Source organism: Cebus imitator, unplaced genomic scaffold (genome assembly GCF_001604975.1).
Source record: "Cebus imitator isolate Cc_AM_T3 unplaced genomic scaffold, Cebus_imitator-1.0 Scaffold43, whole genome shotgun sequence".
Lineage (NCBI taxonomy): Eukaryota > Metazoa > Chordata > Mammalia > Primates > Cebidae > Cebus > Cebus imitator.
This window is the reverse complement of record NW_016107358.1, coordinates 7,690,319-7,709,940: the sequence shown is the minus strand read 5'-3', so window position 1 is coordinate 7,709,940 and position 19,622 is coordinate 7,690,319. Positions and strand designations below refer to the sequence as shown.

General features: G+C 44.2%; 1 protein-coding gene across 3 annotated transcripts in view; it reads left to right on the top strand.

Moving 5' to 3' along the window:
- Window positions 1-4,459: 4,459 nt before the first annotated feature.
- LOC108302985 (desmoplakin) overlaps window positions 4,460-19,622 on the top strand; it is a 50,035-nt gene continuing 34,872 nt past the window's right edge. For all 3 annotated transcript variants that reach the window (XM_017526744.1, XM_037737863.1, XM_017526742.2), the window contains exon 1: window positions 4,460-4,930. In XM_017526744.1, the coding sequence (XP_017382233.1) occupies window positions 4,752-4,930 (179 nt within the window). In that variant the 5' untranslated portion in view covers window positions 4,460-4,751. The remainder of the gene's footprint in view (window positions 4,931-19,622) is intronic.

Below are 19,622 nucleotides of genomic sequence, written 5' to 3'. Positions count from 1 at the left end.
AAAAAAAAAAAAAAAAAAACCAAACACAAAACCCCAAAAAACTACTCCTCTGTTAGGCGGAGCAATTACCTTAACTGATGGGCTGTAAATCCTATGACAAAGAGATATCATTTACCAACACAAAGCTCTAAAGAATTCCCATGGGATTTTGAGCAAGTAAATGATTTCTTCTTAATCTCACTGAAATAAAAATGTTCTGTTTTCTTTTAAAGATCAGTTCTGAATATGACTGATTCCTCTTTACTAACCGCAAGGTCATTTCTAAGGTTAGCCAGAGAGAAAGTTGCCTGTCAGTGCTGTGTTTCTATCAGCACAAGGGGAGCTATCTATGAGTGGCAGGGAAAAAATAGCTGACCTTCAGCAAGTGAAGACTCTGACAGACTTTGGATTCTGATTTTTTAAACTAAATTTTAAGAAAACAAGCTACTTTTAAATCTCTTTTCTGTGCTTCCAAAATTCTGTAACTATACCTTTACTATAGCATGCTTAATGTTGTATTGTAATTATTTGTTTTATTACTGCAGACTTTGATATCCTGCAGAAAAAGAGTCATGCCTTCTTCATCTTCACGTGTCTAGCATTGAGTCTGTTGTGTAATATCGTAGGTGTTCAATAACTGCTTTTTATTTTTTATTTTTATTATTTGAGATAGAGTTTCACTCTTGTTGCCCAGGCTGGAGTGCAATGGCATGATCTCGGCTCACTGCAACCTCCACCTCCTGGGTTCAAGCAATTGTCCTGCCTCAGCCTCTGGAGTAGCTGGGATTACAGGCATGTGCCACCATACCTTGCTAATTTTGTATTTTCTTTTAGTAGAGATGGGGGTTTCTCTATGTTGGTCAGGTTGGTCTCAAACTCCTGACCTCAGGTGATCCACCCACTTCAGCTTCCCAAAGTGCTGGGATTATAGGCATGAGCCACCATGCCTGGCCAATAACTGCTTTTTAAATGAATGCATGTTAAATGTCTCCAAGAGGGAGGTTTACTGATTTACTGGGGATAAGACAGAAACATTAACGGTTAAAATTTCACATCCAGCAAAGAACTTTTGGCTTAACGGGTGATACTTTAAACTTTGTATGTTTCACAGTGTTCAAGAACGTTCACATATTTTATCTCATTTGACCCTCACTGTGGATTTGGAAGGTTGGGAGAGCAAGTATTATTTCCATTATGCACATAAAGAAATCGAGCTCCTGCCCAAGTAAATTGTAGCACTAAAATTATAACTATGAGCAAGTTATCCTCACTCTTCATTGTGCAATGAGCCTAGGAACCTAGACAACGGATGCTGTGTGTGTGTGTGTGTGTTGCCGTGGCGGGGAGTTCCATTTGTCCGGCAAGTCAATCTGTTTATTTTATCTTCCCTTATCACCCTTAGAGAAAGATAAATGAAAGCCACTGTCTTCCTAGAGCAGGCATGTTTGGTAGCTGGAAGCCGTTCATTTTCTTGGGGATGCTTGGAGAAGCCCAGGAAGCAGTAAGGCAGGCGAGGAGTCAGTGCAGCCAGAGGTATAATTGGTGGTGTGGGCTCTTTGCCTCCTCCCTGGTTTGGCTGCAGATTGAATTGTTTTGTGAGTCTGGGTGGTGTTTGGGTCTGTGTGGAGCCTGGTTCTTACGACACAATGTGAGCTCTCAAGGGCCCCTTGGTTAAGAAGAGCTTTTGTTACCACTGTGGGGTGGTTTATAGATATGTGGTTTTTTTTTTTTTTTTTTTTAAGGATAATTCTACTGTGCAACCGTGTGGCCTTTTTTATTACACATTAGAGAAGAATAATCCAATCCCTATTTTTTTTTGAGATAGAGTCTTGCTCTGTTGCCTGGGCTGGAGTGCAGTGGCCCAATCTCTGCTACAATCTCTTTACGATCTCCACCTTCAGGATTCAAGCGATACTTGTGCCTCAGCCTCCCAAGCAGCTGGAATTACAGGCGCCTGCCACCATGCCTGGCTAATTTTTGTGTTTTTAGTAGAAACAGGTTTCACCATGTTGGCCAGGCTGGTCTCGAACTCCTGACCTCAGGTGATCCGCCTGCCTCAGCCTCCGAAAGTGTTGAGATTACAGGCATGAGCCACTGCACCAGCCCCTGAATTTCCTAAATCAATGTTTTACTATAGCATTTTTAAGGGCAATTACTACACCCTGTTCATCTTTGTATGTTGCGGAGTATTTTCACATCCTAGGTTATAATTATTTGCTGAACAAATTAGATGCACAGAAGGAAAACATCCTAAATGAAATTTTGTACATTATGCCCTGACATCTTCCCTCCATGCATGTCTTCCTTTCCTCCACCAATGGATATTATGGGCTGTTTGTGCAGAGGCTGACTTCCAGCCATTGATTCTGTTGGAGAAAAAACACTGTCTTGTTTTTACATCAGTGTTTCTACAGGTTGAGCATCCCTAATCTGAAACTCTGAAATCCAAAATGCTCCCAAATTCAAACTTTCTAAACCCTGACATGATGACCACAAGTTGTGAATTTCACACCTGACCTCATGTGATGACTTGCAGTCAAAATGCAGTCAAAACTTTGTTTCATGCACAAAATTATCTAAAATATTGTATAAAATTACCTCCAGGCTGTTTGTATAAGGTATATATAAAACAAAAATAAATTTCATGTTTAAGCTTGAGTTCCATCCCCAAAGATCTCTCATTACCTCTGTGCAAATATTCCAATAGCCGAGAAAATCCAGAATTCAAAATATTTCTGGTGCATTTTGGATAAGGGGTACTCAATCTGTATAATCATTTAAACAATTGACCACTTTGCTTTTATTAAAGATACGAGGAAATTGAGACCATGATGCAAATTATTGGTTGTGTTAACAGTGATAAACTTTTATCTCATTACGTGTTTACTCCTTGAATTTAAGATGTTCAGCTGTAAAAAGAAAAAGAGCAGGCCGGGCGCGGTGGCTCAAGCCTGTAATCCCAGCACTGTGGGAGGCCGAGGCGGGTGGATCACGAGGTCAAGAGATCGAGACCATCCTGGTCAACATGGTGAAACCCCGTCTCTACTAAAAATACAAAAAATCAGCTGGGCATGGTGGTGCGTGCCTGTAATCCCAGCTACTCAGGAGGCTGAGGCAGGAGAATTGCCTGAACCCGGGAGGCGGATGTTGCGGTGAGCCGAGATCGCGCCATTGCACTCCAGCCTGGGTAATATTAGGGAAACTCCTTTTAAAAAAAAAAAAAAAAAGAAAAAGAGCAGGACATTTTGTCCAAAATTATGCCTAAAGGGTGAAGGTGTCATGAGAAATGCTGTAATATGACAAGTTTTAGAAAGTCCCCCCACACTCTCTTTACAACATAAATATGTACTTTGATTTTTATTTTCAGTTCATAAACATTTCGGAAGATAATTAGCGGCACTGTTTGGAATATGAAAAATTTATTAGAAGGATCTTTAAATGGCTTTTGCTAAAGAGTCATTTAACAGTATTCCATATTATAGAAACAGCTTTTCATGGGTGGTGTGACTGGGTCAGGAACCAAACCCAGGTCGGTTGTTGGAGCCCACGGTGTAGTTAACACTCAGCCTCTTAACTGGGAGCGGCCCTGGAATGCTCAAGCTCCGAGTCACTCAACAGTACCAAGCTGATGATCTCTGCCCAGGGTTCTTTGCCACCCTCAGGCTCAAGTCCCAGGAGGCCTCCGCCACTGACTTGTGGGAACAGCTCTGTGTTCCTGAGACGACTGGGTCTACGAAGGGCACCAGAGCCAGCATCTGCAAGGTTCTTGTATAAAATTTGGCAACTGGACCTGGCGTTGAAAGCTCCTCGTTTAAAACGACCATCAGAAGGGAAAAAAAAAAAAAAAAATTGCAATTTACATTTTCATGTTATGTCATGAAAAAATAGTTGTAGTGTTTTCCTCCTTATGCCAAACAGATTAATATTTACGGTGAAGACTTTACCAGGAAGTGGTGGTTTTCTATAAAAATAGGTTTTACACATTAGAAATCGGACTTCTGAGTTCCTGGAATAAAACAAAACAAAAAAAGCCCCCAAACAAAACTCCATCTTCTAAGAGTTCCCTCCTCCACTGTGCTTCCATTCCGTGAGAGGCCGTTAGCATTTCCAGGGATGAACAAAAGTCAATGTTTAACAAGTAACTCCCCAATCGAGAGGCCCTTCCATTCCAGCTATTTCCGCTCGGGGACCGAGGAAATCCTCAAATGCCGGGCTGCGCACTCCCCGCCCGAGCCGCCCCTGCGCCGAGCGCAGCGGCCCCCGCGAGCGCATGTTTTTCCCGCGGTGGCTGCGCCCGGGGCGCTCAGGTCGCGGGGACCCCGCCCCGCCCGGCGTTACTCAGGCCTCGGTGGCGCAGGGCGGAGCCGCGGGCGGCGGGTGCAGGTGGGGAGGGGCGCCGGAGCGCATTGGTGACACCCGCGGGGGGGCGGGGAAGGCGCGGCGGCGGCACCCCGCCCTGGGAAGAAACCCACCAGGTGTGGCCTCGGCGCCCGGCCGACCAACACCAACACCCAGACCCGACGCAGCTCCTCTGCGCCCTCTTCGCCCTCCAAGCCACAGCTCTTTTTCCCAGTCCTGCCTCCAGCCCGTCGCCGTCCTCGCGCTCGTAGCGGCCGGGAGGGCCCAGGTGGCGAGCAGCGACCTCGCGAGCCTCCCGCACTCCCGCCCGGCTCCCCGGCCGTCCACCTTTCCTCGGTCCCCTCGGCTTTCTCCGCGCCGGCCTGCCTCGCTTATGCCTGGGCGCTGAGCCACTCTCCCGAGTGCCCGCCGACATGAGCTGCAACGGAGGCTCCCACCCTCGGATCAACACGCTGGGCCGCCTGACCCGCGCCGAGTCCGGCCCAGACCTCCGCTACGAGGTGACCGGCGGCTGCGGGGGCGGCGGGGGCACCAGCAGGATGTACTACTCGCGGCGCGGGGTGATCACGGACCAGAACCCCGACGGCTACTGGTGGGTATCCGCCGGAGAGCGCGGGCTGCGGGGCCCGCGGGACTGGGAGACTCGAGTCCGGAAGGTAGAAAAGCTTTTGCCCCAGGACCCGAAAGCACTTCCCGGCCTCGCTGGGAGCAGGACCCAGGTGTCCTGGCGTGTGCGGGGACAGGGCGGCCCCTCCCCTGCGAGCAGGGACTCAGTCGTACCTTCTTCCCCTCCCACGCGCCCGGGGTGGGTGGTCAGAGGGGGCGTCTCGCCGGTCCCTGCCCGGGCCAGCGCGGGGCAGAGGAGTGGCGCGGTGTGCGCGCCGCCCGGGCCGTCCCCTGCCTGCCGGACTCGGCTGCTGTCGCCTTTGTCCCTGCCGCGGGTATGGGAGGTCGGGAGAGGTGGGGTTGCAACCACAAAACCCAACTTCTCCAACCGTAATCAAAAGAGTAAAGGAGCGGGACCCCTGCCCTGTCTGGTGGCCAGGTGGTGCTCCGGGCTCCACCGTCTCTACCCGCCCATCCCTAATCCCCGGTCACCCCGAGACCACGACTGCGGCGGCGCCTGGACCACTCGGCCACCCGAGGGCGTTTGTGTTAAGACTGCGCGTCCCAGAGGCGCGGGGTCCTGTCCCGCGGAGGCTTCCCCTGTCCCCCAAATGAAACTTCTCCGCCGGGGTGGCTGCCGGGCCTGGGGCTTGAAGTTCGGCCAGGACGAGAGAGCTCGTCCGCTCCGCAGCCCCCACGGGCGAGCGCACCTGTGGCCCTGCCTCTGAGCCCTTTGTTTCCTCCTTTTTAAAAACACCAGTGAGCCTTGGGTCGTCGAGCTCCGGCAGCGTGTCTGCTTTGATTCAGAATGTGTGGGCCGAGGCGCATGGGGGGAGGACGACGCGGGGGTCCCACCCTGGCCTAGGTACCCCGGGAAGACCTCCAGGTGATAGGGCTGGGTCACCTTCTCCGGATCCTCGAGGAAACAGACCGAGGGCATCGTTTGGGTGGGTGGGGAAAGATCCGGTCCCTGCTTTGAGCGGGTCTCGGGAGCTGTACTCTGGATGCCCAGTAAGCCTTGCGCGTTTTGCAGCCCGCCCCATCTCCCAGCCTCCTGCTGGTTCTTCCCAAGTTGGGCTTTTGGGAAAGAGGCCCTGAGCGCCGGGACGTTATTTACCAGGCGTTGTGGCCCTAGGCCTGGGAGGAGCAAACTGAATGCGCTCCAGGGGAGTTTTGTTTTGCAAGCAGTTTTGAAGGCAGGGACTATTCGAGTTGCAACCTGTTTTCTGCTTAGATTTATTTATTTTTTTCTGGAGCATCTTGATAATCTGTTTTCGCTTTTTTGAGTTAGCAAAGAATTGTCCCAATCTTGGAGTTCTTTCTTGAACAGAATGTGTCTGGGGATTTCCAGGGAAACTGTGTCAAGCAATAGGAGTGAAAACTTGGATTTTCATTACGTTTGTTTTAAAAATTTGCCAGCCATTTAAATCTGAAATTTAAATTTTCTGTCCCAGTCCTCCAGGATTTGAGATTCACAACCTTTAAATGTGTGGGTTACAGCCGGGCGCGGTGGCTCAAGCCTGTAATCCCAGCACTTTGGGAGGCCGAGTCGGGTGGATCACGAGGTCAAGAGATCGAGACCATCCTGGTCAATATGGTGAAACCCCGTCTCTACTAAAACTACAAAAAATTAGCTGGGCATGGTGGCACGTGCCTGTAATCCCAGCTACTCAGGAGGCTGAGGCAGGAGAATTGCCTGAACCCAGGAGGCGGAGGTTGCGGTGAGCCGAGATCGCGCCATTGCACTCCAGCCTGGGTAACAAGAGCGAAACTCCGTCTCCAAAAAAAAAAAAATGTGTGGGTTACACACAGTTTAAGTCCAAGTCAGAATGTGTAAGGATTCTTCAGTAGCTCTTTTGGCATTTTTATGAATCAAGTATTTATTTTGATTATTATTTATTACTATGCTTTTGCTAGCCTGGATTTCTTATCTTTTAAATAGATAATAATCTATTTATTAATCGAATATTTCACTCCCTTGGTTTCCTATACTTTTTGTAGAGAAGTAAAACATTAATAAATTAATTGGTTAATGAACAGCATCAAGATACATGTTTTATTAGGATTCCCCACGGAGACATTTAATTTTGGGCAGACTCCATGTTTTTTCATTGTGTAGTGTCATTTCTTGTGTTCTGTTTTTACAACTTAAAGCCTATTCATAAACCTGTGAAGTCTCACATCTCTCTGGGAAGGGGAAAGAGACCCAAGTGAAAAATTACCTAACTTTGAGGAAGGATGGTTTTTTTACACATTAATGTTGCTGTGCCTCGCAGTGGGGCGTCAGACTCAGGGCTTGAATAAGTAGGTGGTCATTCCTTCTGGGGACCCTGGCAATGGAGTTTTGTCCAGAACCTGTCCCAGACTGCAGTGGTGCTGCTGACTAACAAATAGCCCGCATATGCTGACTTCTGCATTTCAAATAATGGCGACTGACTGAAGACAGGGCATGTACCAGTTTTTCTGGTGGCATTCTGGTTTTGTGCGGAGGGATGTATTTGGCCATGGCATGCGCTTTGTAGAAGCAGGGTGCTCTCTGTGCCCAAGGGAGCCACTGCCCTCTCCTAAGTGAATGGTGATTAAGAATTTCAAAAATATTTTTCTGACCCAAAGGTTTTCTAAATAATGGCTTTCGTGGCTTTCTTTTCTTTTTTCTTTCTTTTTTTTTTTTAGCACGAACTCTAGTATATATAGAAACTATTGGTTGACTTTAAATTCATTTATTTCAAAAACTGTAACTTTATGGCTGAATTATTAATAGATTGGTGATTTTTGAGCTGAGCGTTTTGTATTTAGCCCTTCCCTAAATAAAGTAATTTGAATGTGTAGAGAGCCCAACTCTTAGTTTTCCTTTTAAAATGACTTTAACACATCTGTCTCTGTCCTTTCCACAAACAGCACTTACCCATTTTTAGGACAGTAATTAGATCTCATTTGTATTATAATCCCCACTTTCCCTCCACCATCCGCCTGTTCTTTGTGTGGTATCTGCAACTACTTGTTAACATTTGGTAAATGTTACAACCTTGATAATTTAATAATAGACACATACATTTTTTGAAGTGTAAATTTTGGATTTTTCTTGGATAGGATGTTATATTAATACTGTTTTCAATTACAGCAGAATTACTTCAGTCTTATTCCTGTTATTAAAACAAATTACAAATCTGTAGTGAAATTTGTTACTAAGTAACAAAGTGCCACAGCTAGATCTTTCACCCATCAAAGTGTGGATTTGTAGGAGGATTAAAAGCAGAAAACAGTCATTAAGCTTCAGAAATATGTGGTTATAATATTAATGCTTATTTTCCTTCAGATCTCATGATTTCAGAACTGTGCTACATATGATCATTATTTCATACACATTTCAAAATTAGTCTTAAATTAGGTTTTAAGAGAAGCTTGTTTCTTACCATGAGATAAACAGGTCCATTTGCCTGGAATTTTAGAGCAGGAGACCTCTAAGGATCACTTAGCCTAGGCAGAAACCCCGCTTGCACACTTTAGAGACCGGAAGCTGAGGACGTGCCCGTGATCCTGGAATCCACTTATGACTGGGTTGGCCTGAGGACCCAAGGCTCCTCACTGTGGTTTTCTGTGTGCCTTCACAGCTTGACTTTTAGAATGGACAGGGCTGCAATTACACCACAAAAAGGGTGTCAAATTCCATTAATTCTTTCATTTAGCAAGTATTTACCGAGTATCTGCTGCATTCTGTGTTAAGTGTCAGGGGAGATCAAGGTGGAAATCTATAGCCTTGAAAGGAGTGTAGGTCTTTCCAATGAAGATAAGTACATGAATACTAGCATACAAAAGGGGAATGCACAGGAGGGGTATACGGGGCTTCAAAGACTTCACAAGGAGGTGAGAGAATATCTGTCGTAGGGGCATTGGGAAGACTTTATAAAGGAAGTGGTGTTGAACTAGACTTTGGAGTATTTCAGCTGTGTAAAGGTGGCTGTGCAGAGCACCCTCCAGGGGGAGAGAAGAGCATGAGAAAAGCCTGAGATGTCTGTGGAGTGAGATCTCCTTTTTGAGCATTCCCTCTGAGCATGGAGGCAGTGAGATGAAAGGAGGAAGCGTCCTTTCTCATCAAGGCATTGGAGACCTTGCATGCCCCGGAGATGGATTTGGATAGGCAGAGGGAAGCTGGTGCAGATTTTTATTGAAGGCATTGAAAGTCTCCTCCATTGAAGGAGCAGGGAAGTGAGCCGATCATAACTGAGCTTCTGAACTGTTTAGGCGTTGGCTTAAGGAAGCCATTGCGCCACTGAAGGAGGGAGGGAATGAAAGTCTGAACAAGGGTGAGGGCGGTGGATGGGAAAGTAGGTATTGCCAAGGTGGAGTGATAGCTTCAGCTAAGAATTGGATGCGAGAAGCAAGGGAGAGTCTGAGAAAACAGGTCCAGAGCTTGAGTGACTCATAGCATGGATAGTCTAAATACTTTTCTGGGAAACGATTGCAAAGCAAGATCTAGTTTAGCTTAACATGTAGCAGGTAACATTGACATGGTTTTTTAATATAAGTTGTATATTTCATAAAAATATCAGGTCTGTGGTTAATAATATTTACCATTACCTGGTAAACACCTGTGATATGCCTGGTATTGTATGTTTGTTATCTCAAGCCTCATAACAAACTTCCAGTTTACAGATGGGAAGCTGAGGTTGAAGTGTTTAAATGGCTTGCCTAAGGTCACACAGCTAGCAAGTGGTTGAGTTAGATTTGAATCCAGGATACCACAGTGACCCAAGAAAAGATTAAACCTGTACTGTGAGAATTCACCTTTTCTACTTGTAAACGCTTTTCTGAGTTATTACTTCTTTTTAATCTGTTGCATTCCTGTGAAAGATTTCATAACCATTCTATTCTTTGGTTAATACTCCTGCAGAATTTCTATCTGCTTAGGAAAAAAGAAACCCAATTTAATTCTGCATTAAGCCAACTAATTGTCAGTCAGATCTATTTAATGGGACAATGCGGCTTTCAGCAGTGATTTTTTTTTTTCTCTGAATATAGGCATAATTTCATTGCTCAGGTAATGGAAATGTCTTGGAAGGGAAAAAACTGCTGATGCCCCTGATGCCTCAATGCTGACTTAGGGTGGAGCAAAGGAGGGCTTGGGTGTGAGACTTGGAGAGTGTGTCTAGTCTCTCAGCTAACCAGTCTTTCCAGACCAGGAGGTTGTAGAAGGAGTGGTTTCAGTCTGGAGGCCTCATGGCTGCAGCTGAGAGCACTGCCGCACCCCTTGATTTTCACCGTCTTTTTCCCCTGGGCTGGTCCCAGTGGCCCTGCTGCTTGAAAATGGTCAGGTGTGGTTCTGATTTTGAAGCCACGGCCCCACAGATCCTAAGACTCAGACATGAGCTGCTCATTTGAGGTGACATCTTGTTAAATACTAGTGCAGTCCGATAATGTATGCCTTACCACCAACACCTTGGGCTGGAAGGGCTCATAAATGTGAAATCTACATTTCATGAAAATGAATACACTTTAGTGAGAAGCCGCAGCAAACAGATCTAAGGCTCTGCTTGGAATTACATTTTGTTTGTTTTGAGATGGGGTCTTGCTCTGTGGCTCAGGCCAGCGTGCAGTGGCGAGATCATAGCTTACTGTAGTCTTGACCACTTAGGCCCAGGTGACTCTCCCACCTCAGCCTCTCCAGTAGCTAGGACCACAGGCATGCATCACCATATCCAACTAATTTAAAAAATATATATTTGTAGAGACAAGGTCTCGCTATCTTTCCCAGGCTGGTCTTGAACTCCTGGGCTCAAGCGATCTTCCCACCTTGGCCTCCAAAAGTGCTGGAATTATAGGCAAGAGCCAGTGAACCTGGCCTTTGAATTATCTTACCATTAATGAGTTTCTTTCATGCTGTTAAAATGTATCATTCTCTATGAATTATCTCAGTTACTTTTGAGTCTTTTTTTTTTCCTTCCGAGATGGAGTCTTGTTCTATTGTCCAGGCTGGAGTGCAGTCACACAATCTTGGCTCACTGCAACCTCTGCCTCCCAGATTCATGTGATTCTCCCGCCTCAACCTCCTGAGTCACTGGGATTACAGGCACGAACTACCATGCCTGGCTAATTTTTTTGTATTTTTAGTAGAAACAGGGTTTCATCATGTTGGCCAGGCTGGTCTCAAACTCCTGACCTTGTGATCCACCTACCTTGACCTCCCAAAGTGCTGGGATTACAGGCGTGAGCCATCGAGCTGGCTATTTTTGAGTCTTGTAGGGAACCTTAGGAACTCCTGAAAATGTCTCATACTTAATACCCAATCCATTTATTCCTTCTCTTTCTCTTTTTTTTTTTCACTCCACCCCCATTTTGCTGCAGGATATCCTTAAAGTCATGGACTGCGGCAAAGACAAAAACACAAAAATGAAATTTCAGCGGGTGCCACCAGTGGCTCACTCCTGTAATCCCAGCACTGTGGGATACCAAGGCGGGCAAATCATGAGGTCAGGAGTTTGAGACCAGCCTGGCCAATATGGTGAAAACTGTCTCTACTAAAAACACAAAAATTAGCCAGGTGTGGTGGTGTGCACCTGTAGACCCAGCTGCTCGGGAGGCTGAGGCAGAAGAACAGCTTGAACCTAGGAGGCGGAGGTTGCAGTGAGCTGAGATCATTGCCACTGCACTCCAGCCTGGGTGACAGAGTGAGACTCTGTCTCAAAAAAAAAAAAAAATTCAGAACCATAACAACAGCAGCAGCCTCTGCAAGTTAAGAGCTATCTGTAAATGAGACCTCAGCCTCTGCAGTGCCCCTCTGAGCCTCACCTCAGCCCTAGGAGGGGGTGTTCTACCGGTCACAGAGGCAGAAGCTCCAGGCACTGCTAGTGGATGTCACTTTAAGTTGCTCAAGGTCACAGGCTGTAAAACTGGAAGTGGCTGAGCTGGGCGTGAACTCCAACTGTGCCCTACTTCAAAGTCCTTCTGAAGTTAATGACATGTGATCAGTTTTCCACTGCCCCCCAAACACAATCTGCCAAACACACAGTGTGAAAATCGAGAAAACCTCCTGGAAAAGCAGCAGAACTTTTATTAGAGTCCTGTTTGCATAGCTTCTGGGAGAGAACAAAATGCAGGATCAAAGGAGGCCCTTTTTCTAAAATCTATAGAGGAAAAAACCCACCATGTTTGCTCACTGCTGGAGTGGGAATGGGAGGCAATATCTGTGTTCTCTGGTTGAGCTTTTGAAATCAGAGAAATGAGATGAGCCATGATGTCCTCACATCAGACTTTCGTTTGGCCTTTGTTTTTCTTCCACTTTACTAAGCCAAACAAACATGCATTAAGTACCTTCTGTGTGGTGTTTGTAGGAGTGGAAGATGGCTAAGACATGGGACTTTGGACAGATAGCCAGGTGTGTACAAACTAGTGCAAGAGAGGAGAGGATGCAGAGTTGAGATACGGAAAGCTCCTTGCAGAAGGCTGTACATTTTGAACTTTCGAAGGATGGCTAATGCTGCGTTTCAGGGTGTAAATATGTATACATAGGGTGTTTAGTGATGACTCTTAGAGGTATCATTCTTAAATGAAGTATTAAATATATACTATTTATGCACGATTCAAGAAACTCAAACAAAATAATATATATGAAAAATACTTTGAAAATTATAAAGAACTAAGCAAATAGACCTTACGGTCAATATTAATGCATTACATGCCTATCATAATTCCTATTACACATTTCCTGAGTTTTTTTCTAGGCAATTATTCTATGAACCTGAAAACAGAGAGACATATGAATCTTTCTGACATACTTACAAGAGCCTGTGTTGATTGAATGAACAAAAGAAGGAAGAGAGAGGAAGGGAGAGATGGAAAGAAGGAAAGAAGGAATCCAGTGGGAGAGAAAACATATGAACAAAGAAATGCAAAGTTAGGGGGCATGGTCCAGGTGTCTAATGAACAGTACAGGTTATTATAAAAGTATTTTATAAAACAAAGAGAGCAACTCTTCATTTAAAAGCTTTTTTTTTTTTTGTCTGTAACGTCCCTCTTTGAAATATTTGTCTTGTGTTTTTCTGTTATTTTTTTCTTTATCTTTCTGAAAGTGTGAACTAGTTTTCCTTTATCTTTCTGAATATTTTTATTTTTTTAAGAGAAGGTTTTGCTGTGTGCCCAGGCTGGAGTGCAGTGGTGCAATCTCGGCTCACTGCAACCTCTGCCCCCACAGGCTCAACCATCTCATCTCAACCTCCTAAGTAGCTGTGACTTACAGGCGTGTGCCATCACGCCCAGCTAAGTTTTGTACTTTTTTTCTGTAGAGATGGGGTTTCGCCATGTTGCCCAGGCTGCTCTCAAACTCCAGGGTTCAAGCAATCTGCTGGCCTCTGCCTCCCAAAGTGCTGGGATTACAGGCATGAGCCACGGCACCCGACCTTGTCTTGTATTTTTAAAAACTATGCTCTGGCCAGGCGCAGTGGCTCAAGCCTGTAATCCCAGCACTTTGGGAGGCCGAGGCAGGTGGATCACGAGGTCAAGAGATCGAGACCATCCTGGTCAACATGGTGAAACCCCGTCTCTACTAAAAATACAAAAAATTAGCTGGGCATGGTGGCGCGTGCCTGTAATCCCAGCTACTCAGGAGGCTGAGGCAGGAGAATTGCCTGAACCCAGGAGGTGGAGGTTGCGGTGAGCCGAGATCGCGCCATTGCACTCCAGCCTGGGCAACAAGAGTGAAACTCTGTCTCAAAAAAAAAAAAATAATGCTCTGGGCAACACATGTAAAGCTAATGCCTTAGGACAGCTAGTTTTGGAATCCTATTTTTGAAGAAAAGTGGTTTTTTTTTTTTTGAGGGTAGTAAAATAAAACCTTGAAAACTCGTTTAAGGTTTCACACGTTCATGTGTCCATTTTTGGATTAGAATCCAGAACTTGTTTTCTGTTTAACAGCTGATGAAGGGCTCTCTGTGCAAACATTTGGAATCCTTACTTGTTTAAACAAGTTTTAGGATGAACTTAAAAGAAAAGTATGTGCAGGTAAGTTCTTTATAGTATGACTCATCTGTCTCTCAGGAGAGTTAAAACTTTTAAGGATGAGTTCTTTTTTTCAAAGACACCTATTAATTTTAATTTAGAGTCAATATTCTTTGATGAATTTGACCCAAATGAGTTTTTTTTTTTTAAAGCTCATGACATCTGCCATCTCCTGTGCCAACAAAATGAGATTTAAAAATCGAACTTTATGGCTTGTTTGTTCAATTCCTAACATGATTTGAAAATCTCTCAACCCCTAATACCTGTATGTAGCAGTATTAAAAATTTCTTCGAGGCTAGGGATTTAAAAAATCTTCCTACACTTGTTAGTACCTCATTTTAAAATTATTTCTTTGTACATAATAGAATTTTGCATTTTTCCAAATGGCACTACATGAATTGAATATAATTCAATTACCATGAACAAATTTGTTTACCATAAACAAAACATAGACATTCGTATTATTTTCAGTGAGGAAGAATGAGTTTGGTGGTTTCCTAAAATTGAGTTATAGAATGAATGAGGTGAAGAAATCTTACATACCATTTAGCCCAACAGATGGAGATTGAGAAATTTCCAAGGTTAAAAAAAAAAGAACTAAAATTACGTGGTCAATTAAAAAAATATCATTTGACTTAGAAAGTTTTGAATTACAGCTTTTAAAAAATGCATGTTTCCTGGATGGGCGTGGTGGCTCACATCTGTAATCCCAGCATTTTGGGAGGGTGAGGTGAGTGGATCACTTAAGGTCAGGAGTTTGAGACCAGCCTGACCAAAAGTTGGTAAAACGCTGTCTCTGCTAAAAATACAAAAATTAGCTGGGTGTGGTGGCAGTGTGCCTGTAATCCCAGCTACTTGGGAGGCTGAGGCAGGAGAATCACTTGAACCCAGGAAGGGGAGGTTGCAATGAGCTGAGATAATGCCACTACACTCTAGTCTGGGCAACAGAGTGAGACTCCGTCTCCAAAAAAAAAAAAAAAGGCACATTTCCCCTGGCTCTTGTGTTGAAGAATCCAGTGCTACACATAAAGCTGATGTATGTATGACATCTGACTGACCCGATGGGTCAAAAGCCTTTCCCCTGAACTTCCTCCCTGATTAAGTACAGCAAATTCTGTGTGGGCTCTTCATTGGGCTGAGACAAGTAAACTGACATGTCAAGGTGGATTCCCTATACCTTAGTTGGCCTGAGTCTCCCTCTGTCTTGCTTTGATGGACTGGGCCATTCACAAGATGTATACCTGGTTCCCTTTCTGGCCTCGGTCTGTTTCCAAAAGGTGTTCTTGGCCACACCTAAGACTGCAGTTGGATTCTTACAGATGAAAGATAGACGTAGACCTTGCTTTAAGGATCAGACACAGTTTTGAAATTTGGTTAATCACATCACACGTCCCAATAGACAAATAGGTGATATCAAAGATTCTTTGTTTCATTGTTCCAACACTTCAGCTTTTTATTTTTTCAACCCTTTAAAGGTTTAGATTTCTGTGCATTTTCCATTCCTATACAGTTGTTAATTTACTTACTAAAATGCCATGCAAAACATACGTGTTTTCGTGCATATCAAGAACAGAGGACACAGGACACAGTGGCTCATGCCTGTAATCCCAACACTTTGGGAGGCCAAGGCAGGCAGACCATTTGAGGTCAGGAGTTTGAGACCAGCCTGATCAACATAGTGAAACCCTGTCTTTACTAAAAGTACAAAAAAAATAACTGGGTGTGGTGGTGCATGCCTGTATTCCCAACTACTCAGGAGGCTGAGGCAGGAGAATCACTTGAACACAGGAAGTGGAGGTTGCAGTGAGCCCAGATCATGCCACTGCGCTCCAGCATGAGCGACAGAGCAAGACTCCATCTCGGAAAAAAAAAAAAAAAAGAACATATGGAAGTCCTTTAGAAAAGCAAGCACGAAGAATTTATTTGGTATTATTAGCAGCATATGAAGTTATCTGCTTTTTTTTTATAAGTTCAAATATGGGTAGGCAAGGGGAAGCAGATAAGATGTCATCTCTTTATAGGATGCCAACTGATCTCTAGAGAAATAGGAATGTCTTCTAAAACTGGAGGAAAGGAATTTAAAAAACAGAGAAAACCCACCAACATTTTAAGTCAATGTTTGATTGCCTTGCTTCCTTTAACCATTTTAAACTATTGTATAACTAGTCTAGTTCTCGGGTAAAAAGAAGTTGGCGAGTTTTATATTTTGTGGTCAAATGAATTTGGTCTCATAAATTCACTTTTAAAAACGTGTATGTACACTTTGGTGCATTCATTCACAATTGTGTTTGTCTTCCTGGTCTCTGTTTTTTAATACATTTTAATTCTAGAATAGTTTTAGCTTTGCAGAAAAGTTACAAAATAGTAGAAAGTTTGTGTATACCCTTACTCAGTTTCTCCTGCCTCCATCTTTTTTTTTTTCTTAACAGATGGGGTTTATGCTGGGTTCCCCAGGCTAGCCTTGAACTCCTGAGCTCAAGCGATCCTCGTGCCTTGGCCTCTCAAATTTCTGGGACTACAGGTGTGCCCCACCCTCATCGTATAGCTCAGTTGTGATAGTTTTTACAGCGGCACACGTTATTAAATCGTGTAAGAAACTGACTTTCCACTGTGCTAAGAGACAAGTCTTTCATTTATCTGCTTGGGACGAGCATTTGTGGGAATCACCGTTGGAACCAAATTGCTGAACAGAATTTCTTAATGTTTCAGAAGAAAGGTATTCCTATGTTCCTTCAATAAAGAAAACAAATAAAGTTACACAGAACCTTTCTAATATTTTATTCATCCTAGGGTTCTAAGTGAGGCTGCTGGGTTTCTTAATGTTTTCCTTTGTCTCTTGAATTTCTTTCTTCTATTTTATAACAGGTACGTTTTGGAAGGTGTTCTAAATCAGCTGGAATTCTGCACAGGTTAGGACAATAAATGTAGTCTTGCTTATATCTCAGCAGTATGAGAAATGGGCCTCATTTCCTGTGTAATTTGGAGAGTTGCATTCATGGTGGGTGGGGGCAGTCCTGGTTTTGAGAGGCGGATGGCTCTGGCACCACCTCACCCGGGCCTGCCTGGAGAAGCCTGTGTCTTCTGGGAGTAGTTCCCAGGGAGATCTGGGCTCCTCACCCACATGCAGCTAGTACTGGCTTGTTGGGGAGCCTTGCTTGCAGGGAGGAACCCCAAATGGATGGCTGAAAAAGGAAGTGCTTTCCTATGGTGAGATGGTGCAGCCAGGCACTGTGGAAGAATTCCCACATTCCTGTGATTCCATCCCATCTATGCATAATGCAGCCACTGTTTGTCAAAAAAAAATTTTTTAAACAGTGAAATTAAAAACATACACAGACACACACACGCATGCATGCACACATGAAGAAAATCAGTTGGTTAGACAGGCATCAAACAGATAAAAGCAGGTTCAGGCTGGCCCTGGCTGAAGTGCTGGGTAGGAAGCTCCAACTTCTTGTAGCATATCCATGCGGACTTTTCACAGATGTTAAACAATCACTTGATCTGCTTTAAATCTCTCTGAAACCAAACTACAGTAGGCAGGGCTGTGGCATGATATATCTTGGGAAATTTAAAAGCCAGACTTCGGTTATGCCTTGCTTGAGGAGCAAATGAAACTCTGTCATCTCTTCCTTTAAGATACAGACCATCTGCAACATTTTTCTTCAACACCACTGTTGTTTTAAGGTATCTGCCAGGTGTCTTCCAGAAAAGTGCCTCATTTGAAATGTACATGGAATGAGCTTCATTGTAGAGGAAAGTATGTATTCTGGGAACACCTTGAAAGGAGAATGGGTTTGTTTTGCAATAAAGATACTGTACTTAAATTTTCCTTCACTTTCTTCACACCATGATTTTTTTTTAAAAACCATTATTGTCTTTTACGGGGATTACAGAGAATATATTTTTTACAGACAGGTCTCTCTCTGTCACCCAGGCAAGAGTGCAGTGGTGCGATCATAGCTCATTGCAGCCTCCAACTTACAGGCTCAAGTGATCCCCCCTCAGCTTCCAGAGTAGCTGGAGCTACAGGCACACATCACTGTGTTTGGCTAATCTGAAAACTTCTTTTTTTTTTTTTTTTGTAAGATAGGGTCTTGCTATGTTGCTCAGGCTGGTCTCAAACTCCTGGACTTAATCCTGCTGCCTTGGCTTCCCAAAGCACTGGGATACACAGCTAGTGCTCGACTTACAACCACGATTGGTTCCGACAGACCGGTCGCAACATGATTTGGTCGTAAGTTGAGTAGGCTATATGTACAGTACTGTGAAATGATGTTATAAAAATCTTTAAGTCATATTTTATCATAATTTTCTTTCATTATTGTTATATATCATAATTTTCTTTGTTCACCATTTTGTTTCCTATTTTTACATTTGTCAGGCTTAAGTAAAACACTGCATTACCAGTACAACTGGTTTAATATTTGCAAAACATACAAAATTACAAAATACAGGTGCATACAAAAATACAAAACACAGGTATAAAAAATACCATAGGAAACATTTTCCCAATTGCAAAACATATGAAAATATATAAACATGTACGAAACATTTTATTGGCCGTTGGTGGTTGGCTGCGGATCGTTGATGTCGTCATCTGAGGCAGCAGTTGGGGTTACCGGAGTTGGTTTTTTCATAAACATGGTGAGCTTTGTCTGAATTGTATGTTTCTTTTTTTCTTCATAAATTTCACAATATGGACGAAACACATCGTGCACCATCTGTTCAATCCTTGCAAATCGTTCGATGTTTGGGTCCATTGCTTCGAAATGTATAAGAAGTTTATTGGGAGGGGTTTGATGAAAAATATCCAGGACACAAAACACAAATTGCTGTACCGAGTCTGGGATAACAGTTGAAATGGTGCATGCGGAGATGGTAGTGCTGCCGGAAGCTGGTCCGCACTGTCATATGCCCAGCTGGGCAACGTTTGTGGTGCCAGACGTGGAGCAGTCGTGGCTAGCGATTGTGGTCGTAAAGTCGAATGGTCGTAAATTGCATAGGTCGTAAGTCGATCAGTACCTGTAGTGGTTCACTGGGTGTGAACCACTGTATCCAGCCAATACTTTTGTGGAGTAAGCTTTTTTCTCCTGTTCTGTCTTTTCCTTCAGCTAGACTTGCCAGTGAAATCTTCACGCTCTGTGTTTGACACTGCGAGGTCTTCCTGCAGAGGGAGTTGTGGTGTTGGGGGTTGTCATTAGGGACTGGGACTGCTGTGGGATAAAGCAGGAGTGATGATGTATAAGCTGAAATAGCACTGTGTCATTGTTATTGCCAGAAGTGTGTTTTTATAATTCAAAGAGATATATTTCTGGATTGGAACCTGGACCCGGGAGGGGAAAATTTGCTGTGAAGGACATTATTGGGCTAATTCATGAAATTTGAACAAGTTCTATAAGTTAGAAAATTGTGTCGATTTGCCGGACACAGTGGCTCATACCTGTAATCCCAGCACTTTGGGAAGCTGAGGCGGGCAGATCACGAGGTCAAGAGATCCAGACCATCCTGGCCAACATGGGGAAACCCTGACTCTACTAAAAATTAGCTGGGTGTAGTGGTGGGCGCCTGTAGTCCCAGCTGCTCAGGAGGCTGAGGCAGGAGAATCACTTGAACCCGGGAGACAGAGTTGCGGTCGTGCCACTGAGCTCCAGCCTGAAGACAAAGTGAGACTCCATCTCAAAAA